This window comes from Apiospora hydei (genome assembly GCF_038363865.1).
Source record: "Apiospora hydei strain CBS 114990 chromosome Unknown utg000009l_segment0_segment0, whole genome shotgun sequence".
In the NCBI taxonomy this organism is placed as follows: Eukaryota; Fungi; Ascomycota; class Sordariomycetes; order Amphisphaeriales; family Apiosporaceae; genus Apiospora; species Apiospora hydei.
In genome coordinates, this window is record NW_027117368.1 from 3,327,858 (window position 1) to 3,354,013 (window position 26,156).

Below are 26,156 nucleotides of genomic sequence, written 5' to 3' on the forward strand. Positions count from 1 at the left end.
GTCACAGATTGGAAGGTAACTTAGCATTCATTTCACGATAGGTTTTCATGCGTGTGGACGAAAATTTGAAATTTGTATGTTCGATTGCGCCATTGAGAGAAAGAAGGAAATATAGATCATGGGTCGTCTCCGTTGCCATAAAAAATCGTCTTATCCCCGTCCCCAAATATACAAACAACATCTCTAGACTGCGTCCTGTATGCGTCTTTTCTTTTCTCGCGCGCGCGCTCTCTCTCTCTCTCTATCTTTCTCGCTGCCCGACTTGTCAGGGGGTATCATTTACCAGTCTACAGGTACTTCTTCGGCAAGGTCTTCTTCCGCTCGTACAGGATGTACGCAGCGACCAACATGATTTGGGTGCCAATGATGACAAAAATGAGGGTCCCGTGGCGCGGCGTGGTCTGGACCGCCACGTGCTCCAGCATGGTACCGTGCGAGTCGCCTAGGAGGCGCTTGATGTTGGCTTCCGAGTCGATGATCTTGCGCGAAATGTCGTTGCGGAAGTTGTTCATGTCGCGCTCAAACGTGCTCAGCTGGTTCACCAGGCCATCCAAGCGGTCGAGCTTGGCCAGGAGCATCTTGACGTCGTGGATCGACTTGGACGTCTCCTCATGGCGCGTCTCGCCGATGGTGCCGTGGGACGCCACGGTGCGGAAGATGGTCGACAGGTGGTGGTTGATGCTCTGGATGCGGTTGTGGAGGTCGGCGAACTGGGCCTTGGTGCTGGTGATCGAGTCGGCCGACTGGTCCGGGATGACGTCGTCAAAGGGCTCGTTGCCGTTGCCGCCTCCCCGGGGCATGTTCTTCTCGCCGTTGTAGCCGCCCCGGTTGATTTGCTCTTGCTGCTGCTGCTGTTGACCCTGATTCTGCTGGGTGGGAGGTGCTCCGCCCTGCGCATTCAAGTTCTCGGTCATGACCACCATCTTGAAGACCTCGAAAGAGTCCGGGTTGTCGGCGCTCGCCGCGGTGATACCGAAGTTGTAACCAGTGGGCAAGCTGACCTTGTCGGTCTCGAAGCAGAGGCGACCATCGATCTCGACTTTGAAGCTGTTGTGGCCCTGGCGCAGCTTGATCTGCGACGGCCGGCCGAGGTTGCGGTAGCTGTAGTCGCAGTGGCCGAACGCCAGACTGTCAACGCTGGGCTGTGTGCGGTAGTCGGTTGTGCCGTCGTTCAAGAAACCGCGGATCATGCCCGCGCCGCCTCCGTAGCGGTCAACCACCAGAGCCAGACCCTCGAAGTGGTTGACGGTATAGATGCTCGCCGAGCCCACATCTTGCGCTCCCCGCCTAACCAGCCAGATGTTGAAGTTGCCGCTCCCTCGCTCAGGCCCATTGGCCCTGAAGTCGACATCGGCAACCCATTGGTTGTACTGGTTTAGGCTGTCGCCCCATATGGCTCCTCTAGCGTTTCCGGGCGAGGGCTGGGTGAGGATGACTTTGTTGGAGAGGATTTCGGGGGTGTTAGGTGTTCCCTGTAAAGAGAAGCCGGGGACTGATTGTTGACCCTGGGGGTTTATCCTAAGCGACCACGACAGGTAAGCTCGAGACGTTCGAGGAGGAGCAACAAAATAATTTTCCCGGTCTATTTACCTTCCGCTGTAGCCGAAACTGAGGCTGTCTACGAGGAAATTCTGTGCGGCCTCCGCTGAACCTGCAGCTGCAGCCAGGCAGGCAGCTAGCACCGAGGGAGGTGTCGGGCGCATGGCTGTGGGCGATCCAGCACCGTCGGAGAAGGGAAAGGGGAAAAGACCTAGGAAGCTCGAGAGAAGCTGTAGGGGAAGAAAGGGCAATTGAGAAGAAGAAGAAAAAACGGCAACAAGTCGCTTCTGTGAACACTGGGTGGTGGTGGTGGTGGATTTGGGGACTGGCCAGTTTTATGTTTGGACCCCTGTAAGATATGGGATGCTTAAAGGTGGGCGGGCTGAGGACACTTTGCTCGTAATTGAGCCGATAGCTGACGGGGCCGCAACCGAGGCAAGCTGTCATGGATGGATGTACACCCCAGCAAGTAGGTCGGTTTCTTTTTCTTTTGATGGGCAGCTTCTGATTGATGTGATTTTCTAGGTCAAGGATAGTATAGACTGAGTGCGATTGGCACAGAGGATTGAGGCTGGTGAGTATATTCGTCAAGGACCAGAGCCAGCCAGCTCCTTGTCAGGAACCGTTGTGGACTAGGGATGTATGTACTTACCTAAGGCCACTACTTACTGGTCGCAGCTGAGACAATTGGCCTGATTGATCAATTATCTGGGGTAGGTGAGCTGTGATCCAAATTTGGGAGCACCTGCCAACTGCGCCGCGTTTAGAATGTTCCAATTCCAGCCTAATGCAAGTACAACTGTACCCTGCAGGCTATACCCAGTCAAGCCAGCTTGAGCCCCTGTCTGTCGGCGATTATTGATCCCGACCTACCTCCAGTCACAGTGAGCTGTGAATTGTCAACACCACCCACAAACCCACGACCAGTGTCACTTTGGACCCCTTCTCCAGAAAAAAGAAGAAGAAGCTGCCCGCCCGGCCAAGTCGCGCTGCATCAATTGAACTGCGCCCAGCTCATTGAGCAGTCTATGGCTAGATAGCGCCTTCTTCAATGACACTATCACCATGACCGAGATTCACCCCTCCTTGGCGCAATGCGCGGTTGTCGCAGCCGCCCTGAAGATCCTGCTCTTCCCTGCCTAGTAGGTTCACTTCCGCCGCCTCATCCCGCCCGTAAGCAACCATACTGGCCGCGCGCGACACGAACTGACCCCATATACTACTCAAAAGCAAATCTACCGACTTTGAGGTTCATCGCAACTGGCTAGCCATCACTCACACCCTCCCAATTTGGGATTGGTACTATGAGAAGACGTCAGAATGGACTCTGGACTACCCCCTTTCTTCGCCTACTTCGAGTGCGCCATGTCCCAGATTGCCAGACTGGTCGACCCCGCGATGCTTCGGGTGTACAACCTGGGATACGATAGCTGGCAAACCGTCTACTTCCAAAGGTTCACTGTCATTGTATCCGAGCTGGTTCTGCTCTATGCCCTCCAGATGTAAGCATATTCCCCACCTGTTCCGAACAGCTACGACTTACAGTGTGCCAAGGTTTATCGACTCAGCCCATGGAACCTCACGGCGAGCTGCGCAGGCGGCCGCCATCTCCATCCTGCTGTCGCCCGGGCTTCTCATCATTGATCACATCCATTTCCAGTACAACGGTTGCATGTATGGGATTTTGATTGCATCTCTGGTTCTGGCTCGACATAAGTCAGGTCTCCTTGTGAGCGGCCTGGTCTTCGCAGCGCTGCTCTGTATGAAACACATATATGCCTACCTGGCTCCGGCATACTTCGTGTTCCTGCTCCGGACCTACTGTCTGTCTCCCAGATCCATCTACAAGATACAGTTCTTCAACTGTGTCAAGCTGGGATCTGGTATCTCCGCCATCCTCGGGCTAGCATTCGGGCCATTTGCCCTGAAGGGGCAAATTCCTCAGATCCTGAGCAGACTGTTCCCTTTCTCTCGCGGTCTCTGCCACGCCTACTGGGCGCCAAATGTGTGGGCCATGTATTCTTTCATGGATCGACTGCTGATTACCGGTAAGTGTTGCCAAGTACAGTCTGTTGTTGTCTGAAGAGGAAAGCATATCTAACGGGCATCTTTAGTTGCGCCACGAGTCGGGCTCACTGTCAATGAAGAAGCATTGAAGAGCGTCACCAGAGGCCTGGTTGGTGACACCTCGTTTGCCGTGCTTCCGGAAGTCACACCGCGCATGTGTTTTGCCCTCACTCTCCTTTTCCAAGCCATTCCGCTTACTAAACTGTTCCTGCGGCCGACTTGGGAGGCTTTCATCGGAGCGGTCACCCTATGCGGATATGCGTCTTTCCTGTTCGGCTGGCATGTGCACGAGAAGGCCATCCTTCTCGTCATCATTCCTTTCAGCCTCATTGCCTTGAGGGATCGCCGCCATCTCAGCGCTTTCCGCCCTCTGGCTGTTGCGGGCCACGTCTCCTTATTCCCGCTGCTGTACACCCCTGCCGAGTTTCCTATCAAGACCGTGTACACCATCTTCTGGTTGATGTTGTTCCTGGTCATGTTCGACCGCCTGGCGCCGGCCTCTAACAGGCAGAGATTCTTTTTGTTTGACCGGTTCAGCACGCTTTACATTGCAATCAGCATCCCGCTGATTGCGTACTGCTCTCTGGTCCACTCGGTAGTCTTTGGCAATCGCTACGAATTCATGCCTCTCATGTTCATGAGCTCTTACTCTGCCGTGGGAGTCGTGGGAAGTTGGCTGGGTTTCATGGGGGTGTATTTCACGTCATAGGCAACAGTAGGGTGGTCCGGCAAGACTGCATAGATAAGTCGATATTCATACCCAATAGAACGTGCATTTTAATGATGAAGTAATGGAGAGAAAATGGCATGCTCCTGTCACTCCAGAGTCATTCGACATGGATATAAGAATCCATTATTGCTGGAGCTCCTTGCCTGCGTACATAGTAGAGTCAAATGTGATATGCAATGTACTATTGGAACCAATGGAATCTATAAACCCCTACGTGTAGATTGATACTTGAGTATATCATAGCGTTGATATCTCCTATTGAAAGAGTCATGATGAGTTCAATCTGGGCATGGGTTGCAGCAGGCATCGTATGGAGCAGGCCTGCTGCTAGGGAGGGTCAAGGTTTGGGCCCTCATTGCCTGACTAAAGCACCAGCTTTGCCAGTCCCGCGAGCAGCCCCAATTCTTTTCAAGGGAGGCAGGCGCATCTCGAGAAATGCCAGAAGCAACAAAGAATACCAACACAACCCACACTATGGGTGCTGCTCAAGAGCTTCAACGTACACGAGTAAACACGAAATGGCACACGCATCATCCCATGAACCGCATGGCAAGGGGAGACGGTGGTGGTGGAATGGATATAGGTTACTCCTATAGCATGCCGCAAGACCCTGTAAAGGTCACAATGGAAGCGATAGAAGCTCCCATAGGCGCATATACGAATACTTGGCCTTTTACCTGGCTTATTCTGCCACATCCTCGACATGACGGAGCTCGACGGGGGTCTGCTCGTGATCTACTCGCGAGGTGGCCCCCGGGAGGAGAAGCTTGTCGAGGATTGAGGGACCTCTGATGGGCCGCCGAGTCGCGAATGGCTTATATGATGCATTGAGGGGGCAAACGGTGGGCAAAAGGGGCGGTTCAAGGCTCGTTGGAATGCCCTGGCGTGGGCGAGTCGATCGAATATAAGAACGCGGGTGAAAAGCGGACTTGGGGGTTGAGGGTGCTTAGAAGGAGCTCGAGGCGATGGGGAGGTGGTCTCGGTGTATTAAGTGGGACGAAAGTGAAGAAGAGAAGAGGCAGCCCCACTCGCAGGGGGTCGACTGAAAGGGCTAAGGTATTGGCTCCCGGCATTGTCTGTCTGTCTCTACCTCTTCTGCTCTTCTTTAACCTACCCTTACTGCTTCCGTTCCGACCTGGCCTACTGCCTTCTTCCCTACTTACATAGTTTTTTATTTTCCTCCCACAACCCTCCAAATTCTCGCCATCCCGCCGCCAGCAGCTCCAATGCGCCTCCCGCCGATCCCCTGAACCTCTGCAGCGGCTCTCGTCTCCCCCGATTTAGCCCACTTACACCGGCCTAGACGCGTCTTGATTCGCCCTGACCGCGTTTCCGGGCTCGTGAGTATTCCTTGTTCCGCCCTTCCTCCTCCCACCCGGAACACACACACACACACACACACACACACATCACCACCTGCCTATGTACTAGCACCCTACCCTGGTTGGACCACGCCCGAGATCCGCAAATTCCTGGCCAAAACACTGCACCCGTCTTTTCCACCCACGCCCATGCCCTTTGCACTTTTTATCCTCTGCATCCCCCAAGACATCCATTCCCAGCTGCTTGCAAAAGTGACTGATAAGTCACAAGGCTGACTCTCAGCCTTGCAGCTCAAATTCCCAACTAGTTGCCCTGCCCTCCGGGGTCGCGACTACCACCACTCGGTGCCGCCAACATGGTATGTCTCGACGCGACTCTCCCTCTCTGACGCCCCCCGGCGACTGCTTCTAACTTAACCAAAAAGGTGCTCTTCAAACGAAAACCGGTGCAGTTCGTCCAGACGCCCAATCTCCAAGATGAATCTACAGAGGTAACTTTTTCTTTTCTTTCTATACTTGGGCACAAGTACACCAAACCGGGAGCCAAGGACTGACGCAACCCCAGGTTTGGCATATTCCGCAAACGGGGGAGATCTTCACCTCGTATGAAGATTACCTGAACCGGTGAGTTGCATTTGCTCCATTGCGCATCGAGTATTGATGTAGTCCCACGCATTGCTAACTAGCGCCCAGCATGGACTTTTACGCCCAGGTATATAGAGCCCTCCTTGGAAGCGCCGCGCATCACGGTACTGACATCCCCCATAGCCGCGATTCATCTGCCAGATTACTGGCCACTCTGGGCTGAATTTCTTCTCGGCGCTCACGAGTGAGGTATGTTCAGTCCCAGCGCAATTATCTACTCAAATCGGCAATTCTTGGGATACGCGACTGGGACCGTCTAACCGCGTCGAACAGCAAGCCGGCGCACAAGAGGTCGACCAGGCCTTCCCCGAAGCAATCAAGGGTCCTGTACTCCGGCGCATCCAGTTCCAGACCCTCTCGAGGATCGACCATCTCGTCGACATGATCTACGACGAGTTCAAAGACGACTACTACCCCGGCGAGTCTGTCACGATCCACTTGATGAACGGGGAGCGAGTGACGGGAGTGGTCCGAGACAAGACAAGATTCGGAAGCCGGCTTGCGCCAGACGGAACTCTGATTCCTCCCCTACATACGATACATTGCGAGCATCGACGGGCGACCCAACGAAGAGGCCGTCGTAGACGACAAACACTGCCACCGGGATAAGAAAGCCTTCACCAAGTCGGTCATCCGGTCCTTCATCAAGAAGACGGTCACACGCGAGGCATGGAACGGCGCGCCTTGGCTCGTCAAGCACGACGTTGCGCAACAGTACCACATCGATACCCGTGTTCCTCCGCATCTGCGCTACGATATGAAGCTCCTCGAACGGAAACAGAACCAGGCGCAAAAGAAGGCGCATAACCCAAACCATTGGCCCGAGATGACCAACGGCAATGGGTCGTCGGTCGTCACTCTTGGCCCGGCGCGCCTGCCCGAACTCAAACCCGCCCCGAAAAGCCATACTACCAAGGTACCGAAACACACGCATGGCCATCCGCCTCCCGAGTTGCCACTTTTACCTCCCACCAAAGGCAGACAGGGTGTGTTCGTCGGCCGTGAGCCAGGCTACTTGCCCGGGAACAACCCGTTTCAGTTCCCTGTGTCGTTCCGGACAAACATGCCGCCGCCGCCGCCGCCGGTCTTCATCCCGCCTGAACCGGCCCCCCCGCCTCCTCCGCCCAAGTACCCCATCGAAGACCTGCAACTCGAGCCTCGCGACGACTATGTCCGGCCCGCGCTCAAATTCCTGTGCAACGATCCGCCGGAGGGTATTGTGGACAGTGGTGCTCGAAATGACAAGATCCTCATGAAGTCGATTGGACCCTTGCTGGAAACCTGGGACACCCTCAACGTCTACTGTGAAATCTTCAAGCTCGACTCCTTCACGTTCGATGACTTCGTGGAGGCAATGGAAGTGGCCAGCGACGAGACACCCTGCGAGCTATTTACCGAGGTCCACTGTGCTGTTCTCAAACATATCGTTTCGTCCGAGGCCGATGGTGGAAAAGTCCAAGTGAACCTTCCGGAACTCGACGAAGATGAGGACGAAGAGGATGAGGACGAAGATGAGAGTGCGGAACCGAGTCCTGAACCCGAGCCCGAGCCGGAACCCAAACGGTCTGGTCGTACTACCAGACGTAGCCTTGCTAAAGCTGAAGCTGAAAGAATCCAAGCGGAGGCAGTTGCTGCGGAAAAGGAGAAGGAGAAGGAGGCTGAGCCCGCCGTCAAGCATCGTGCTCCCCAAGCCCTGGCTGATTTCGATTGGGTAGAGCATCTCAAGAACCGGGATTTCCAAGACGGCGGCTGGCAGCTGATCATGGTTGGCCTACTACACCAGCTATCCAAAGAACCCCGCGAGACCGAAACCTGCGAGGAGCTGTTGAGCCATCTTGTCCCCGCCGACGTTGAGGAGCCGTCTCGAGATACAGTGCGCGAGCACTACGGCAATCTTGACTTGAACCTCCGTATACAGGCACTTCAGATCATCTGCATGTTGACAATCCAGACCAAGGCCGTGCGCCAGTATATGGAAGAGTGCGCGGAGACGATGACGACCTACCGGAAAGAGAAGATTGACTGGCAGAGGAAAAGAAAACAAGCGTAAGCCAAACCCTAGGAATAACGATGTGTTTCTATTTTATGCTAACGAACGCTCTTCTAGTATTGAGGACCTTAAGCCACTCAATGATCAGCGGAAAATTCTGCTCCCTGACAACATGCCCAAGCCGGAGGAAGAAGTCAAGACCAACGGAGACGTCAAGATGGCTGATGTCGAAGAGTCCGCAGCTGAGCCCAGCGAAGAGGCAGCCGATAGTGACGAAGAAGGCCACGGTCGCCGGAGTCTCAGGCGCGGCGGCGACAGAGCTGCTGAACGTCAACGCAAGCGCGAAGCAGAGGAGGCCAAGAAGAAGAAGGAGGCCGAGCTGGCCGCCAAGATGCCGAAACAGTCCAAGCAATTCATCAAGGTCGTCAAGGACATCCAGAAGAAAGAGGATTACATCAAGCAGTGCGAAGAGGAGATAGCCACCCTCGACAATGATCTGCGCGAGGCCGACTGCGGACGCACGCGGGTACTGGGCAAAGATCGCTTCTGGAATAGGTATTACTGGTTTGAACGCAACGGCATGCCGTACGGTGGCCTACCGAACAGCTCGACGGCCGAGGCCGCCTACGCCAACGGGTGTATATGGGTTCAAGGACCTGACGACATTGAGCGGGAAGGTTATATCGACCTTCCGGCCGACTTGCAGGCCGAGTACAAAGCACAGTTCAAGGTGACGGTGCCCCAGCGCAAGAAGATGGAAGAAGGCCGAACCAGCGTGTTCAACGCCCACCAATGGGGCTACTACTCCGATCCGGGCGATGTTGACCAGCTGCTGAACTGGCTTGATCCTCGCGGTTACAACGAGCTCAAGCTGCGCAAGGAGATCATGGCGTTCAAGGACAAGATCGTAGCCAACATGGAAAGCCGGGCGAAATACCTCGGTCCCCCGCCCGAGGAGAAGGAGACGGAGAAGGAGGAGCCCCCGGCCAAAGAGTCGAAACGCATGAGCACCCGCGCTAAGAACCAACCTTCGCCCGAGCCGGCGGCATTCCGGTGCCAGAATTGGACGAATACGATGGCCATGGAAGAGCTGGGCCACCTTCACAGTGAGCTCCCGCCGCCTCCGGCGCCCAAAAAGGGCAAGGGATCTCGCAAGTCTCGAGGCTAAGGCGAGTGACGTTATGCACCACTCAAGTATTCTTCTACGATGCATACACAGCCAATATACTTTGGCTGGTGATTAGGGAGTCTCAGCTTTCGTCAGGGCTGTCCAGCCGGCCCCTTGGTGTCTTGACACCTTTTACGAACATTGAAATTTGACACGATAAGGCACTTTCTTGTTACATAGACTGGCGTTCCGTTCACAAACTTTCTGGAAGGAGGCATGCATGAAAGGATTTACAGACATTACTACGGTGCATTGGGCAAGCGAGCGAGAGGTCTTTTTCGAGACACGACAGAAAAGTGCACATTTGGCGGAGCGAATAGTTTTTTTGGGGGTTTGCTCGGGTGGTTCATGAAGCTGACTGAAGAGGGAGGACAGCTTCTTCCTTCTATCTTTCTCTGCGTTTGCCGACGTGGCATGGCGTTGCGTTGCGTTGCGTTGCATTGCATTGCCTTTTGCGTTATTTAGAGAGATGCCACCATCACACATTCACCGTGCTTGCTTGCCTGGAAAACTTAGGTACATAGTCGAGTCGAGTCGAGCCAGTCTGGCTATGGGCATGAGATGGCATGGCATGGGCGAAGCAGAAACTCGGCCCCCCATTGTGTTGCACATACAAGTACAAAATCGCACAAGAACATATCACAAACGTCCTCAACCGAATCACCCTCATAGTGAATTGCATCGCATGCAGTGCCAGTCACATGCCAGTGTTTGCTCAATACCAATACCTGTACGCAGTCTGGGTAAACGACCGTGGCTTCCGACCGCCGGTGTTTATGGACTGACCTGAAAGCAACCAACACACGTCTCAATCCACCGCGAATGGATCCGAGTGGATCGCAGAATCGGCGAATTGAAGAGGGACGGACCTGTGCCACGGTGGGTGCTTTTACCCTGCCACGGTGGTCGTTATGCCAGTGGTCCCCCATGCCGTATGTAGAACAGCTATGAGTGAGTATCTGGCCGGATGGATCCATGGATCTTTTCATGGTATAGGATGCCTACATATCTTATGCAAACAAGCACGCTATAATGTATAATGTAGGATTTGCATAGTCCTGTCCGTTCCTGCATAAGTATATTATTTGGATCAGCTCTGAGCAAGGAAGCAAGGGAGGATCGCTCAGCTGCCAGGGGGCAAGGAAGAAACAAGGGAAATTCTAGAAGCACAAAGATCGCCCCCACTCGGCCTGACAGGGTAGGGGATGCCAGGCGGCCAGGCATCAGGATTGATTGATTGATTGCTGCTGCCGGGCTGAGCTGTCCGTCTGTCTAACTGCGTCTGTCTAACTGCGTCTGTCTATCTGCCCGGCTGCCCTACCTACCTGATCCGCTGGTGCGCAGGCGTCGGCCAGGTAGGTATGTAACGGGTTCTGCTGCTGTAGTTCGTCCAATGATCCCAAGTGAATGCCGCCTGGGAAGGACTCAAAAGGGTTGCAGGTAGGGCGCATGTATTTATGTATTTGCGGGGATGGTGAGGGGGGCTGCGTGGTGGGAAGATCGTTGTCCTCTCCGACACATCATCAATCGTGACGAGGGATTTCAATAGTTCTGTTCTGTCTCCAGTGCCGCAATCGAGCCGCAAGAGGGAGGGAGGGGGGACGGATAAAAAGCTTGGCGTCATGGTCTGATTCCGCTACTGTACCGGCGGTGCGGCCAGGGCTTTTTGGGGCAATGGGGAGGGGGGTGATGCAAATGTAGGTACATTAGAAGGTAGCTAGCTAGCTGGCTGCAGCACGTCTCAGGGCGCGCACGCGCGACCGACGGCGGCCAGGGACGCGAGCGAGTACTGTGCGAGACTGGCGGCAGAATGACGTCAAGTACGGAGATCCCTGGTCTCTCTCTGCGCCTAACGTTAAGCTGTCCGATTGACTCGATCCCAGGGCCGCAAGTATGGTGTGCATGCATGTTGTGTACATACATTGCTTGGAGAGACGAGACCGAGAGGTTATATCGACACTAGACCCCGGATTGCCCGGGCGAGTCCCTCATGGTACAATAGCGCCCTTTTTCCTGCCTATGCGTGCTATGCAGGCAAGCAAGCAACATGCGGTGGAAGGGGAGAAAGGGCCAGAAAAATGGAGGCGGGCGCGGAGCCTGGCCAAAGACTGGCAATGGATGGGATGGGATCCGGTTCAGCTCCAGCTTACTACAGGAATAGAAATACGGCTGCTGAGCCTGTACGAGGGCGGACGGCGGACGGCGTACGAGGGGGGCATCCATTGTGGCATTGCTTGTTGCCAGTCAAGCAACCGCTGACTGGTTCGTCAAACTGCTAGGTAGGTTAGCCTGCTGCAACGTGGGGGCCTGCAAGCAGAGCACAACCCGGGAACTGACAGTTTGTTGGAACTGCCTGACATTTGATGTTAGCTTAGCTGTGCATGTATCTTTTTCAGCAGCGAAGAAAGACATTGGGAGTATTATTCCAAGAGGCGTTGAACGGACAGGGCAGCACAGGACCCCCAGGGCCCCTGGGAGAACTAGAATCAATCAATCAATAACCAGGTTCTGCTCAGACCTCGCTCCGGGAAGTCTGTTTATTTACTTCCCAGTAGCTGCTGCTGCCATGGCAAGTCTGACTTTCCCATTACTACTCCTTCCATCTTTACTAGCCAACCCAACACAACCCTGCTTGCTAGGTTGTCTGTCTACCTGCCTCCTGCTTACTTACCTCACCTTTAACTCCCACACACTTTACTACTTATTCCTCGAATTCAAACCCATGACCATTGCCTCCTCTTTTGATGACAAAATAAGGTGAATTTTGCTGGACCGGCCTGTTCCTGTACGCCCGTGACACCGTCCCTGACTCTCCCCCTCTATAAAGAGACGCTTTCTTATCTGCCAATCCCCCCGGCATATCCGAACCACAACTTATTCGTTAGTTGCCTGTCTACCAGTGGACACCCTCCACCGGCCAGAGCTTGCTTTGCCTCGGGTTCATAACGGACCATCTATTTTCAAGATTACCAATGGAATCCTATTCCTGACGATCAATCGCTCTTTTGTCCTTCTGACAAACACCTACACCCCGTCAGTTTGCCTGGCCTCAACAAACTCGCCGTCTAGGGAGGAGGAATGCAAACATACCGGCACCATGGCTAACATGTCCACCATTGACGCCTCGCCGGCATTGCCGTCCAATGGCATTGGCAACGCCAATGCCAACCTGGGTCGCAGCAGGGAGCCGCAAGGCCTGGCTATCCCCTCGAGGGGACCGCCTCCTCAGTCCTCGTCGTCGGACAGTGGCGGCGAGGACGATCCTCTCTTTGTTGATCCCGATGATGCCCAGTCCATGATCCAGCCTGCCTTGAGCCCCGTCGTCACCCGCCTGACGTCCCCCAAGACCCCGGCTGCGGAGAAGGCGGCCGCCATGGACAGGCTGGAGGGCGGTGGGCTCTTCAGCATGATGGAAGGGGGCTCGACACCGGATCTCAGCACAGCTGCTTCAAAGAGACCCGCACGTTCGGACCCAAGCGCCACACCGAAGGACGTAGCCAAGGCGCACCACCGTCACAACAGAGGCTTCTCCCTCGGCCAAATGCCATCCCAGTCAACAGAAATCGAGAAGCGCCCTTCCCCATGGCAGGCTGGGCCCAGGACGCACGTTGTCGAGGGCGAATCGTCGGCGTCGAAAGCCTTCCGGTATGCGGGCTTCGGCCAGAGCCCGCACCGGAGATCGACAACCACCGGTGCTGAGACCTTTCGAAGGATCCGCGGGGCCTTCCCGAGCATCACACTGCCTACTAACTTTTTCTCAAACATTACCTCGCCTTCTTTCCTTTCTGGGACGACCCCGAAACAACAGACCTCCGAAAAGGGCGCGCTCCCTTCAACTGACGGCAATGCAGAGTCGCGGTCCGCTTCTCCGCGAGATAGGTCGGGCTCAAATGGCTCCAAGAACGGGCGAGCGGAAGACCGGATAACAAGTGATCCCATCGTGAAGAGCCCGAACGGCTTGGGCGCGGATTCCAGGCCGACATCGGCAGTGTCTAGTAATAGACCGAGGCCCATTCGCAGGTCGACTTCGCACGACTCGATGCCCTATCTCACGCTTTCGCGGGTTTCATCGTATGGAGACGATGAGAGATGGGGTCATGTTCGTGAGCAGACTAACTCCAGACTCAAAGCCATCAAGGACAGCTGGGACAGGCCCACCTTCAAGATGCCCCAGCTTCCCAACATGATACCGGCACCTTTGAAACGCAACTCGATATTCAGCTTGGAGGGCACTAGCCCCGCGCCTTCTCCGGGCGTGCCGAGTCCGGGTTTTCACTCGTCCCTCGACAGCAAGTTCCCCGAGCTTGATCGTGCTATGGAATCCCTGACGGGCGATATTGTCATCATGGGTGGCTACCGCGGATCTGTGCTGAGGTCGACCAAGACGAACCGGCAAGTCTGGGTCCCCGTCAAAGTAGGGTTGAACATAAGAAAGGTAAACTTGGAGGTAGGGTTGGATCCCGAGGACGAGGAGAAGATGGAGGAAACCATCTACCCTTCGGGCATGCTTACAAACATCGGCCCTGTCGATATCTCCAAGCGACTATTCAAGAAGCTGCGGGAGTGTGATAATGCGAAAAACGGAAAGTTGAGGGTATGGGACTTTGGCTGGGATTGGCGGCTGAGCCCCAAGCTTCTTTCCAGGAAGCTGCTCGAGTTCCTAGAGAAGCTTCCATCGAACCAACCTGGTGTTTCGGAGGCAAAAGGTGCCACAGTCATAGCGCATAGTTTGGGAGGCCTGATCACGCGTCATGCCGTAAACCAAAGGCCGGAGCTGTTCGCTGGCGTGATCTACGCCGGCACCCCCCAGAGATGCATCAATATCCTGGGGCCGTTGCGAAATGGAGACGCTGTCATGCTCAACGAAAAGGTACTTACGGCTCATGTCAACTTCACGCTTAGGACTTCGTTCGTCTTCCTGCCCGAGGATGGATTCTGCTTCGTCAATAAGCACACTGGCGAGGAGTTCCCAGTCGACTTTTATGATCCGCAGTCATGGGCCAAATATAGCCTGTGTCCGAGCATCGAGCCGCCGCTACCGGCCTGGAATACCAGGCAAAGCCCCTTCGGTTCGTTCCTAAATCTCTCTGCCTCCTTGCCGGCCATGCCCGGGAGGAGCCGGGGTAACAGCGGCGCCAGTGATCCTCGCGGTCCGCAGGCACGCGGCAACAACAATAACAATAACGCAGCGGAAGCCGCCCGGAACGAAGCTACGCAAGACCGTACTATCGCGCCCCAAATGGGCAGCGGACAGCCAGACACCAAGAGTATCCAGCAGAACGGAGACATGGGGTCCAGGGACCGGAACATGGAGTACCTGATTCGCACGCTGAGGGATACAAAACAGTTCCGCGCTGAACTGGCCCACAAACCGGAATTGGCCGAAACGAACTCGTACCCCCGTTCGCCGTCATGTACGGCAAGGACATCCCGACTGTCTTTGCTGCCCACGTGACGTGCCGGGAAGCGATCGCCAGTACGGACTGCTATGACGAACTCATGTTCCGTAGCGGCGACGGTGTTGTGCTCGCGCGCGAGGCCATGTTGCCTCCTGGCTACGATATAGTCAAGGGCGGCCGGATCAGCACCGATCGGGGGCATATCACCATTCTGGGCGACCTGAACGCGGTAGGCCAGGCCTTGGACGCGATCACGCGGGGACGTAAAAAAGGGCATCGGGCTTGGGCCTACAGCTCAAGGGGCAAAGTCCATATCCTCGTTGGGTTAGATATCGCAGCGATGGCATCGTGCGTGTGACGATAGTTGCATTTTAGCGAAATGATAAATAATGAGTATTGGCCTTGGGTTCAGGATCACATGGGTTATTATATGGTGTTTTTTGCGAGGGAATTATAGAACATTAGCTACTTTCAGTAGGGTAGATATAGAGATAGGTATTGATGCCCTCTCATGTTGGTGGGTGATCAGCTTGTGTGTATAAGAATGAAAGAAGACATTGGCGATTACTACACAATCTGACAACTACTTGTATGAGTCCACAAGGGTTGTTTCGAGTCAATGTTCCATATCCTCGGTCCTGCCCGAAGCCAAGCTTTTCCCCAACTCTCCTCACAGTCCTTGGCGTGGTCGTCTGCAGCAAAGCCAAGCCCAGCAAGCGGCAGTTGGTATTTGTGTGGCTGTTGAACCTCATCAACATTTCTGAACATCGATACTCGACTTCACAAATCAAGCGATTTATTGCACATATGTGCGATTTTCGACGAGTACCTATTATGACAGAAAAGACCTTCGAGATGATGCATTGAGCTATCTGGAGACACTTTGAGCTTCTCCTTCGGTGGTGGAGCACCAAGCAGTTATATGCCATTCCCTACCATTTCACTACGCATAGCGGAGATATATGCAACGGCTTTTCTCCAGTGAGCACGACGAGTAATCCCGGATAACCACGCGCCGGGTAAAAGGGTCCCGTGGCGGGCGGCTAGAGATCGGTCACAAAGCCGACCTCGACGATCCTATCAGCATCGAGATCCATGTCGGCCATCTTGGCGCGCGAGTTGTTGAGAATGCACAAAAAGGCCTGCAGCAGCAGCCGTCGCAGCAAGACCCGGATGCCGACCTGCTGCCGGGGCAGCCGCATCGTCTCCTTGCCAACCACGTAGACGGTCTGGGCGTTCTGGGCGGCGCGGAGGACCTGGAGCTCGCGCAGGCTGGCGGCGTCGCCGCCCGAGAGGATGCGCTCGATCTGGTGGATGATTTCCTGGTCGAGCCCGGGCCGCAAGACGTGGTCGGCGTAGCCGTGGCGGAGGACGACGCGGTAGCTGTGGGGGCCGAAGCCCTGGGCGTCGGCGCGCGCGACGATGTAGCGGTCATCGGGGCTCACGAAGGCCTGGGGCAGGGAGCGCACGTGGAAGAAGACGACGACGCGCGGGCGGGCGGCGAACTTGGTCAGGAACTGGGCGAAGCACGTCGAGACGACGTTGGGGTCGCCCGACTTGGAGAAGAAGATGCCCAGCCCCGGCAGCGTGCCGATCCGCGCGCCGCCGTACTGCCGCGCTAGGTACGGGGTGCGCCGCTCGAGGTTCAGGAGGCTCTCGGGCCGGAGCCGTTTGGTGGACTCGGCGGCCCATTGCGCCTCCTTGCCCCATCGCCATAGCACGAGGACCGCGGACAGAATGGAGGCGAGCGCGAGGGTGAACCTGGAGATAGGGGGAGAGAGATCGTACAGTCAGTGATGCGGGTCGAGACTGGGATGTTGAGACACTTGAAGAGAGAGGAGTAAAAAAGGAGATCATTGGAAAAGAGGGCGGGGGTAAATTACCAGGCTCCTTCGGGTATCTTCGTAAGAACGGCGGAGGTATACGTGGCGTCGATGGCGAACAGGATCAAGAACACGGGCAGTACGTAGTAGATTCGAATCTGCCATATCAAGATGGCGACCAGTCCGACCATGAAAGTCGAGACGAGCGTGACTAGGATGGTGCAGACACCATACGCGTTGCCAAGGGAAGCAGTCTAGAAGCAATGGTTCAGCCATGTATACGTACGTCTACGGGGGAGGGACGGAGCAGACTCTTAGCAGGTAGAGCAAACTTACATTATCGAATATAGCCGTCACTGACACTGTACAGATCATCAACAGCCAGTTGGCGGCCGGGATGTAGATGTGGTAGTGGAACCGCTTGGAGGTATGGATGGACTTGACGTAGGGGAAGTATGACAGACGCATAACCTGGCTCAAGATCTGGAAGGTGGAAGTGATCAGTGCCTGGGAGGCGACCACGGCGGCGAGTGCGGCCATGACCAGGCTGAAATACAAAGTCCCTGGTGGTACTGTGTAGAAAAATGGGTTGCTATAGGCAGTCCTCGTCGTGTCCTCGGATATATAGGCCGCTTGGCCTATATAGGCGAAAAGCAAGCCTATCGGACGCGTACGGATTAGACAAAGATCGGTGCTGATTTGGAAAATAGCTGACTTACAGGGGAAGACCAGCCCTAGCCATGATATTTGGACTGTTTTCTTGCTGAAAGCACCCAAGTTGGCGAACTGTTGGGATCAAAGTTAGGCAACCCTGCTTTGGCAGAAACCATAGAAGAAACTGCTGCACAAAGTATAAAAAGGCTTACCATCGCTTCAACTCCAGTAAATGCGAGCAGTAGACCACTAAGTGACTTCCATCCCTCGTAGCCATTCCGAATCAAGTAAGCAAAGATGTAGTGTGGGCTGAAAGCCTTCAGGACCGTGTAGTCGTACGTGATTAAGTTGTATATCCCCGACCCCAGGTTGAACAGCAGCCATATTGTCACGATCGGAGCAAAGGATGTGCCAAGCTTAGATGTACCGAAAGGCTGGATGAGGAAGAGTATCACGAGAATACAGCAGGTGATGCCAATGATGGCAGGTCTGCCCAAATTCGGGTTAGCAACTTGGAGTCCTTGGACGGCACCCAGCACGGACTGGGCCGGGGTCAAGATGCCATCCGCTATGACGAGCGAGACGCCAAGAACGCCGATGGTCTGCAGAGTGGACTTTGCCGTAGAGGACCCTTCCAGAAAGTTCCGAAGTCTCTGGCTGGCCGACTTGTTTGTCTGGTGGCTGGATCCCGTTGCACGCCGCATGTTGTGCGGGTCTTGCTGCATGATTTTCATGGACCGGGCCAGTAAGCTATAAAGGGCGAAGGTGCCGCCATGGCCATCATCGTTGGCCGACAGGACGATGAAGCAATACTTTATGGTCACAATCAAGATCAGAGACCAGATTATGATTGAAAGCGCCCCCACAAGCTAGCGAGGAGTCAGCCGCTGCCTTCTTCTTTGGAAGATAGGGGTGGCGGTTCACTTACATCATCCCAGGAGGGATGGCGGTCGAAGGTTGAGGAGAAAACATATAGGGGCGATGTCCCAATATCGCCGTAGATGACTCCAAGGCTCTGGAACGAGAGCCAGAAGAGAAGAGATCCGTGGTAGGTCTATTGTCTTCAAGTAAGCTTATGTTACGATGTAGATCTGATGTCCTAGGGGGTCGTGACGATGGTGGCATTACCTGAGCATGGTTATTACCAAAGTCTTCTTGGTCGAGTCGTCTTGCCCGTTCCACGTCATCCACTGTTTGCCCTTTCTCGCTGGTATTGGAGACACACTGCTGAATGGGCGTTTTGGTCGTTGAGCAGACTCTCGCAAGGCTCGCTTCTTCCGGTGGCCTTTGTCGTGGCCGGTGTTCGATCACTCTGCCATTGGTAATCCTAGGAGTGGAGTGTTCGGGCGCAGTCTTCCTCATCACAGCAGCTACAGATCCTCGAGAACCCCGGAAACTGAGAAAGCCAGAGCAAGAGCCCGTGAAGTCGGTACTCGGACTGGGGGCTGTCTGTTTCTATATCGACTGGGGTCGGTGTAGCTGTATGTCCCAATCCACGGTTTACCCTGCAGAACTTACGAGCTAAGGAATGGGCTGCAGCCATGTCGAGTGCCTCTTTTTGTCTACAGGGGGCATTGGCAGAACGATATCGAAATGTTCGGCGTTCCCAGCAATGCTACTAGCCATAATGGGCTTTGTGTCCTTGGTTGGGGGCAGGTAGGACGGGTAGAACGGCCAGTCATCGAATCAGTAGAAGCTCGAGGAAGCCTTCACGGAAGCCACATCCTGAAAAGCATATGTCAGATGCCAGCTGTGATGACTCCAGAGAGCCGAGATAACCAGACTGGTAGGGTAGTACCGTGATGCAGGTGATGGCTAGTTTAACGGTGTCGCAGAAAGAAGTATGGCCGCTGACTAGTTCGCGGGGCTTGTGACCGATGCGCCACTGGACAACAAATGCCTCTCCAGATCTTGCAGCTGCAGATTGAGACCAGCAAGGAAGGATTGATTGACTGCTCAAGTCTCTAGCCGAGATCTGGTGAAGCCACACATGCGCTGTATTCCATTTCGCATACCGCGGCCAGGGTTGCTTATCAGCAAGACCGGACGGACAATACCCTTCTTCCTATCTTCCGCAGAAATGCAGGGCAGCCCAACGTCCTCCGATCACTTATTGGCCCTGATAGGGGATGAATAGCACTAGGGAATCTGCATCTCGCACCCCATCTCATGCTGTTGACCGCCTTGAGATGGAAGGGCGTCACTTGATCTGAAAGGCATATAGAGCATGGCTGAGCTCGATTCTGACTCGTAATGGATCGGCGCTGATAGCCTCGAGTGATCAACCGATGCGTAGAATGGGCCCCCTTCGACTAGAAGTGTATGCTTGCTCAATGTAGTAAGATAACCGACTCCTTTAGGAGCGTTGAGTTCGTGATGGGAATTACCAACTCCCTCGAGTTGGTTCTCAGATTGATCGACTTCATTGGCCGACGGATAGGCACTCACTCACTTAGGTTAGGTCACAGGTAATGGAGGTATCACTTTACCGGGTATCATGACTCCACCTAAGTACATACGAATCTAGCAGGGGTGCCTAAAGCTGCATACATGCATATGTACATACTTTACCAGGAGAAAAAAAAGCTTCTTACTTGGGAACTGTACAACCATCGATTGGCCAGCATTGAGCTTTACTCGACGCTCAACATGCATGTGCAATTGCCTCATTCCATTTCATAATTGTTGGATTGAAGAGATGTCTCTCTATCACGAAGCGGCAGAGATTTTGTCGCTTTCGCCCGAGGCTGGCGGCAATCTGAAAACTCGCATTTTCAACCGCAAGGATCTCAAGTCGCCGCAACAGCAAATCTATGCTCTTGCTCTCGAAACCTGCAAGTGGAGCGCCGTACTGAAGGAAGTCATCGACAATGCAGGCATCCTGAAGCTTGAGCGCAAGGTGTGTGACTACCGCATCAATATGGCACATTCAGACCAGACGACTGACTGACCGACGTATCCTATAGCTCACGCCAGTCCTTGCATCCTTGCTAGTGCACGACCACCTTCTGGCCAAGAAGGGCGTGGCACTCCCCAGTACCCATGGCCTTCGCGCTGCAGTCGAGCGCCACAAGGCTCGCTTATCATCTGAACTCACAAGAGCCAGGTTAAGGAGGAAAGCAGTGTCGATAGATGCTCTCCGAGACCAGGTGGAAGCCGCTTTCGCCGAGACAGAGAACTTGTATCCCCGCTGGGTGCGGGTGAATACCCTCTTGACTTCTCTCGAAGACCAGCTTGATGCCACCTTCAAGGACTTTACCAGGGTACACACCATCAAGGATGTGGTATCTGGCAGGGGAAGTGCCTCTACATCGATGAGCATGTGCCAAATCTACTGGCCGTGTCACCCAGTTTCGAAATCACCAAAACCGATGCCTACAAATCCGGCAAGGTCATTCTTCAGGACAAGGCCTCTTGCTTTCCAGCATACTTGCTTGATGCAATGCCCGAGGATGGCGATGCCATTGACACCTGTTCAGCGCCCGGCAACAAGACCACTCACCTTACAGCCATCATTCACTCTCGAATTCCGGACGCCCAGGCGAAACAGCCGAAAGTCTTCGCATTCGAGAAGAATCCGCGCCGGGCCAAGACTCTAGAAAAGATGGTCAAGCTCGCGGGAGGAGACGAGATGACACGGATAGGATTTGGTCAAGATTTTCTCAAGGTGAATCATGCAGGTTCAGTGTACAAAAACGTTGGCTGTCTGCTGCTGGATCCCAGTTGCTCGGGCAGCGGTATCGTCGGCCGGGACTCGTTGCCAACTCTGCACCTCCCTGAGCCCGCTGGTGCCAAACCCCAGCCTCCGAAGACGGGCAAGGAGCAGAACCGGAAGCGTAAGCGAACAGACGACAGCGGCAAAGATGCCGAGAAGCCTGTTCTGGTTGACGATGATGGTGAGGAGACGGTGCTTTCTTCAGAGAAGGAGCTGTCAGCACGTCTCGAGGCACTGGCCTCGTTCCAACTCATTCTGCTCCAGCACGCCATGGAGTTCCCGGCTGCGAAGAAGATCACCTATTCCACCTGCTCAATACACGCACAAGAAAACGAACAGGTGGTGCTCAAGGCGCTACAATCAGACGTGGCCAGGCGCCGCGGTTGGCGCATACTGAAGCGGCAGCAGCAAGTCCGCGGCATGCGCGAATGGTCCGTCCGAGGTACGCTGGAGGGTGCTGAGGGCGACGAGGACGTCGCAGAGGGTTGCATTCGGTCCTACAAGGACGACGGGCGTGGGGTCATGGGCTTCTTCGTGGCAGCCTTCGCAAGGGACCCGGACCAAGCTGAGGCGGATGGCGACGGACCATATTTACGGGACGATGATGGGCGCATCGTTCGGGACGGAGTGGGTATACCAACGTTGAAATCTGGGCAGCGTGCCCTCGACCAGCATTCACACGAAAAACCCCAGGTTACGACGAATCGAGTGGCGGAGGATGACAACGAAGAGGCCGCAGATGAGAGTTACAGTGAAGTGGACTCGGATGATGTTGAAGACGACGAATGGGACGGATTTGGTGATTAGGGGGATGTGTGCCCTCGAACGAATGGACTGGGAAAATAACATTTGAGTCAAAACATCCATACTAGGCATCTACTACATACAAACAACCACGATAATGGCCAGTTAACAAATCACATCAATTGCCTACAGGAACAGCATGCCTGTCTATGTACTTGCCAACTCATCTGTCTCTGGGGAGATGCCGCGCGTAACCTATGTTTTTTTCCTCGAGTGGAAAGCGATCGAATGTCGGTGTTTCCAGCGAGTCATGATGCGATGACGAAGCGATGCTGCTGCTGCTGCTGCTGCTGCGGTTCCAGTGTGTACCTAATGCATTCCATCCATTGTCAATAAATACAGGTAGCATGAATCTGACAAATCGAACCTCGGCCTGCAGTTCCTGCAATTGTTTTCGATAATATTTCGTCTCCGTTTTTGGTCGGGCGTCACGTAATTTAGTGTGCTTTCCAAGACCGACGTGCCTCGGCATGAATTTAGGGAAAGGACAAGCGGGTGGATAAAACAGCGAACTAAGTGGGTTTGGATTCAGTAACAGAAGTTTTAGGGTGGAAGCTTCGATAACCTATCGAAGCACTGGCTTCGATCGGCCCCCTGCACAATACCTTGCGCGCTCCCGCTCCCACCGACGCGGGTGCGGACACTGACACTGACAACCAGCTAACAAACCTAGGTCAGCGCTTCATCAGAATAGAATTTCCTACACAAAATACAATCGATCGATATTTCAGACCTCAGCTGAGATAAGATCAATTGCCATCCTCAAGCTGAAATATACCGAAAAGGGAACATCGCCGTCGACCTTTCGAGTGGGGTTATCCCCAAGTCTGTCTTGAGGACCAGCGGTAGAGATTTACCCAAGGGTCACAGCTGGACGCTCCAGCGACTTCCGGCCAGGTTTTTTTCTTCTTCTTCTTGAGGAACAAGAGAACCCGCAGTCCTAGAATGCCAAGCCTATTTATTCTTCCGTTCAACTACTGCAACCCCTAAACAGGTACTTTGCATGCAGGGTCGACACGAAAACAAGCCTGCCGGCAATGTTCGTCTGCAGGTAGGTACTTACAGATCGATTGACAGCTTTTTGCTCTTCTCGTCGCAACATAAGCTGAATGGAGCAAAGATCGATCGAGTTCGTGACACAAGAGAATATATCAATGATCGGTGTTTTCCCAAGAGGATGGTACAGCTTTAACGCAAGGAGATTAGTTTGAGGCTGAATCGTGAACAAGCCCACGAACCATGTCGTGTCTGCAACGGGATTTAACGCCTGGCCCGAACGCCGCTCCGAGTTTACTAACACACGTCAAGTCTTGCTTGATTTGAAAGCAGCCAAGCCTGGCGACTCTTCAATGGCGTAGAGCGCGCGCATGGGAGGCATGGGTGTGTGGCATGGGTCTGGGCCGGACATTCGGGCTGTATGCGGCCAAGATCCGAGGGAGCGGGCCGTTGATTCGAGTCGTCGGTGTGGCCTTGCACAACTTGCCTGCACAAAGACGACAACCCGCCGCCCGTAGCCCTGACTCTGGCCCCAGACACCCGCCCAATCTGGTGTTTGTGGTGCTATCTTCGTCCTTCTTCCTTGCTAGCCGCGGCCCACAACGGAATGGAGCCCATGGCCTTCCCGCACACTGCTGATGAATGGACGATGGGGCCACGAACCTTGACAGGAGGCCAGGCCCCCCTTCTGCCCCCTTCACCTTCAGGCGTGGGAGGTAACGCCGATATGAAGCACCACGCCGCAAAGCCGGGAAACATACCCAGGCCAGGTGGCAGTCAGCATGGCGATAGATATATATCGCGAGGCCCAGCCCTCCCCCGGTTCGAGATCCGACCTTCGTACCACACCACTCTCTGCCTTGTTCTAGGCCTGTCGTTCATTTCTTGGTATCAAACTTGATATATCTTGTACTTATTATATATACAATTTTCCTAATACAGCAAGTTAGTTCTTGCTGCTGCTGCTCACACATTGGCATATATATATATATATACGTATAAGCAAGAGATATATCTACCCGGAGCGAATACACCGGCCACACCTTGGAGCAACGACAACGACAGCACCATGCCGTCAACGCAGCTGCCCGCGGACTCGGCGTCATCATCTGTAACGGCCATGGATCCAACCAACGGACAAGGAGATGTGGAGGCTCAGGGTTCATCTTCGCGATCTCCCATAATATCGCACTTCCAACTGCTGTTGGACCAGGGCGGCGTGACCCCGGAAGTCATTGCCTGGCGGTGGTCCGGCAAGGGAACCGAGGAGGACCCCTTCTTGGTCGACTACATCGATAACGACCCGAAGAACCCCATGAAGTTCTCCCAGCTGAAGAGGTGGTCCATCATGATGGTCCAGGCCGTCGCCGTCTTGGCCGTGGCCTTTGTCAGTACGGCCTACAGTGGAGGTGTGGTCGAGATTATCCGCGAGTTCAAGATCGACACTATCATCGCCATCCTCGGAGTTTCGCTTTTCGTTACCGGTTTCGCTGTTGGGTGAGTTACCGTCACACTGTCCCCCGGCTTGCTATGCTGTAGCAGCAACCGCAAATCCTGAGCATATATGCTGACTCAGTCTCTACTCGATATAGTCCCCTAATCTGGGCTCCGTTGTCTGAAATGTACGGCAGACAGTTCCTGTTCTTCGGAACGTACATGGCCTTGACTGCGTTCAACGCTGGAGCCGCCGGTTCCAAGAACATCGAGACGTTGATCATTCTGCGCTTCCTCGCCGGTACCTTCGGCGCTTCGCCCATGACCAACGCCGGTGGTGTCATTGCTGATATGTTCACGGCACACGAGCGTGGCATGGCAACGGCTGTATTCGCAACTGCACCGTAAGTTTCCATCCTTTCTACACCAATCGGATCTTGGCCTCTTGTGAACCTGATTACTGACTGCAACGTCCTACCGCAGTTTCCTCGGTCCTTCCATTGGTCCCATCGCCGCCGGATTCCTTGGCGAGGCTGCCGGCTGGCGCTGGATCGAGGGTCTGATGGCCGCCTTCACCGGCCTTCTCTGGATCATCGTTACGCTCACCGTGCCCGAGACCTACACGCCCGTCATCCTGCGCCGCCGCGCCGAGAAGCTCACCAAGCTGACTGGCAAGGTCCACATCTCTATGCTGGACGCCGGCAAGCCCAAGAAAACGGTCTCGCAGGAGTTCAAGGTCGCCCTGTCTCGCCCCTGGAAGCTGTTGTTCCGCGAGCCCATCGTCTTCCTGACCGCCCTCTACATGGCCATCGTCTACGGTACTCTCTACATGATGTTTGCCGCCTTCCCCATTGTCTTCCGTCAACAGCGCGGCTGGTCGGCCGGCGTCTCTGGTCTCGCCTTCCTCGGTGTTCTCGTCGGCATGATGGCGTCTGTCACCTACAGTATGTTCGACAACAAGCGTTACGCGCGCGTCTCGGAGGCTCACGGTGGCAATGCACCGCCCGAGGCCCGCCTGCCTCCGGCCATCATCGGCTCCGTGCTGCTCCCGATCGGTCTGTTCTGGTTTGCCTGGACCAATGGCCTTAACGTGCATTGGATCGTCCCCATCATTGGCAGTGCTTTCTTTGGCGCGGGTTTGGTTCTGGTGTTCCTCAGTCTCATGAACTACCTGGTTGATTCTGTAAGCTTCCCCCAATCGCAACCCGAATCAGCAAACATGTAACTAACAACTTCCAGTACGTCGTCTTCGCCGCTTCAGTCCTCGCATCCAACGCCGTTTTGCGATCCCTTCTCGGTGCCGCCTTCCCTCTTTTTACCACCGACATGTACCGCAACCTGGGCATCCACTGGGCCAGCACGATTCCGGCCTTCCTGTCCCTCGCCTGCCTGCCGTTCCCCTTCCTCTTCTGGAAGTACGGCGGCGGCATCCGCATGAAGTGCAAGTACGCCGCCGAGGCCGCCAAGGTGCTCGAGCAGTTCCGCGCCATGCAGGAGGGCCGCGAGGAGCAGCCGTCTTCGCAGCCGATGGAGACGAAGGAAGAAGACAACAAGGACGACGTCGTCGTCACCACCAACAATGTGTCCGGCTCTGATGACGACACCACGACACTTAATAACCCCGATGGTGGACGCGCGGAAGAGTCTTACAATAAGGAGAAGCTGTCCACATAGAAAAGCTTTGACTCCTTTTTTAGAAACATATTAAAGAAAGCCTTCGGTGGCAACATTACCTACCTGCTTCCTACCCATGCTACATCAAGGTAGGTGGGTATCTATATATATAAATATTAGACTTAGACTTGGATACCCCTCTGGTTTTGCATAGCGGACGAGATCAACCAAAAAGGAACATTGTTGGGCATTTCCT

General features: G+C 54.6%; 7 protein-coding genes across 7 annotated transcripts; 5 read left to right on the forward strand and 2 right to left on the reverse strand.

Annotated features, from left to right (window-relative positions):
- Positions 1-287: 287 nt before the first annotated feature.
- Positions 288-1,703, reverse strand: PG997_012800 (Legume-like lectin family protein; the record flags this gene model as incomplete). Its single annotated transcript, XM_066817114.1, has 2 exons — positions 288-1,518; positions 1,591-1,703. The coding sequence occupies 2 exons, from the start codon at positions 1,701-1,703 to the stop codon at positions 288-290; spliced, it is 1,344 nt and encodes a 447-aa protein (XP_066662806.1).
- Positions 1,704-2,859: 1,156 nt separating this feature from the next.
- PG997_012801 (family 57 glycosyltransferase) lies at positions 2,860-4,315 on the forward strand (the record flags this gene model as incomplete). The annotated part of the gene is made up of 3 exons (XM_066817115.1): positions 2,860-3,041; positions 3,094-3,587; positions 3,654-4,315. The coding sequence occupies 3 exons, from the start codon at positions 2,860-2,862 to the stop codon at positions 4,313-4,315; spliced, it is 1,338 nt and encodes a 445-aa protein (XP_066662807.1).
- Positions 4,316-6,014: 1,699 nt separating this feature from the next.
- Positions 6,015-9,461, forward strand: PG997_012802 (imitation switch two complex protein 1; the record flags this gene model as incomplete). The annotated part of the gene is made up of 7 exons (XM_066817116.1): positions 6,015-6,017; positions 6,084-6,149; positions 6,224-6,282; positions 6,352-6,370; positions 6,427-6,725; positions 6,853-8,349; positions 8,411-9,461. 7 exons carry the CDS (start codon positions 6,015-6,017, stop codon positions 9,459-9,461), a joined length of 2,994 nt encoding a protein of 997 aa, XP_066662808.1.
- Positions 9,462-12,558: 3,097 nt separating this feature from the next.
- On the forward strand, positions 12,559-15,218 carry PG997_012803 (uncharacterized protein; the record flags this gene model as incomplete). Its single annotated transcript, XM_066817117.1, has 2 exons — positions 12,559-14,863; positions 14,929-15,218. The coding sequence occupies 2 exons, from the start codon at positions 12,559-12,561 to the stop codon at positions 15,216-15,218; spliced, it is 2,595 nt and encodes an 864-aa protein (XP_066662809.1).
- Positions 15,219-15,903: 685 nt separating this feature from the next.
- On the reverse strand, positions 15,904-18,699 carry PG997_012804 (uncharacterized protein; the record flags this gene model as incomplete). Its single annotated transcript, XM_066817118.1, has 7 exons — positions 15,904-16,621; positions 16,744-16,937; positions 17,020-17,342; positions 17,403-17,469; positions 17,550-18,206; positions 18,266-18,391; positions 18,466-18,699. 7 exons carry the CDS (start codon positions 18,697-18,699, stop codon positions 15,904-15,906), a joined length of 2,319 nt encoding a protein of 772 aa, XP_066662810.1.
- Positions 18,700-20,035: 1,336 nt separating this feature from the next.
- On the forward strand, positions 20,036-21,859 carry PG997_012805 (S-adenosyl-L-methionine-dependent methyltransferase; the record flags this gene model as incomplete). The annotated part of the gene is given in 3 exon segments (XM_066817119.1): positions 20,036-20,236; positions 20,304-20,621; positions 20,633-21,859. 3 exon segments carry the CDS (start codon positions 20,036-20,038, stop codon positions 21,857-21,859), a joined length of 1,746 nt encoding a protein of 581 aa, XP_066662811.1.
- A 2,062-nt stretch (positions 21,860-23,921) lies between these two features.
- PG997_012806 (major facilitator superfamily domain-containing protein) lies at positions 23,922-25,960 on the forward strand (the record flags this gene model as incomplete). The annotated part of the gene is made up of 4 exons (XM_066817120.1): positions 23,922-24,349; positions 24,445-24,690; positions 24,770-25,469; positions 25,526-25,960. 4 exons carry the CDS (start codon positions 23,922-23,924, stop codon positions 25,958-25,960), a joined length of 1,809 nt encoding a protein of 602 aa, XP_066662812.1.
- Positions 25,961-26,156: the final 196 nt, after the last annotated feature.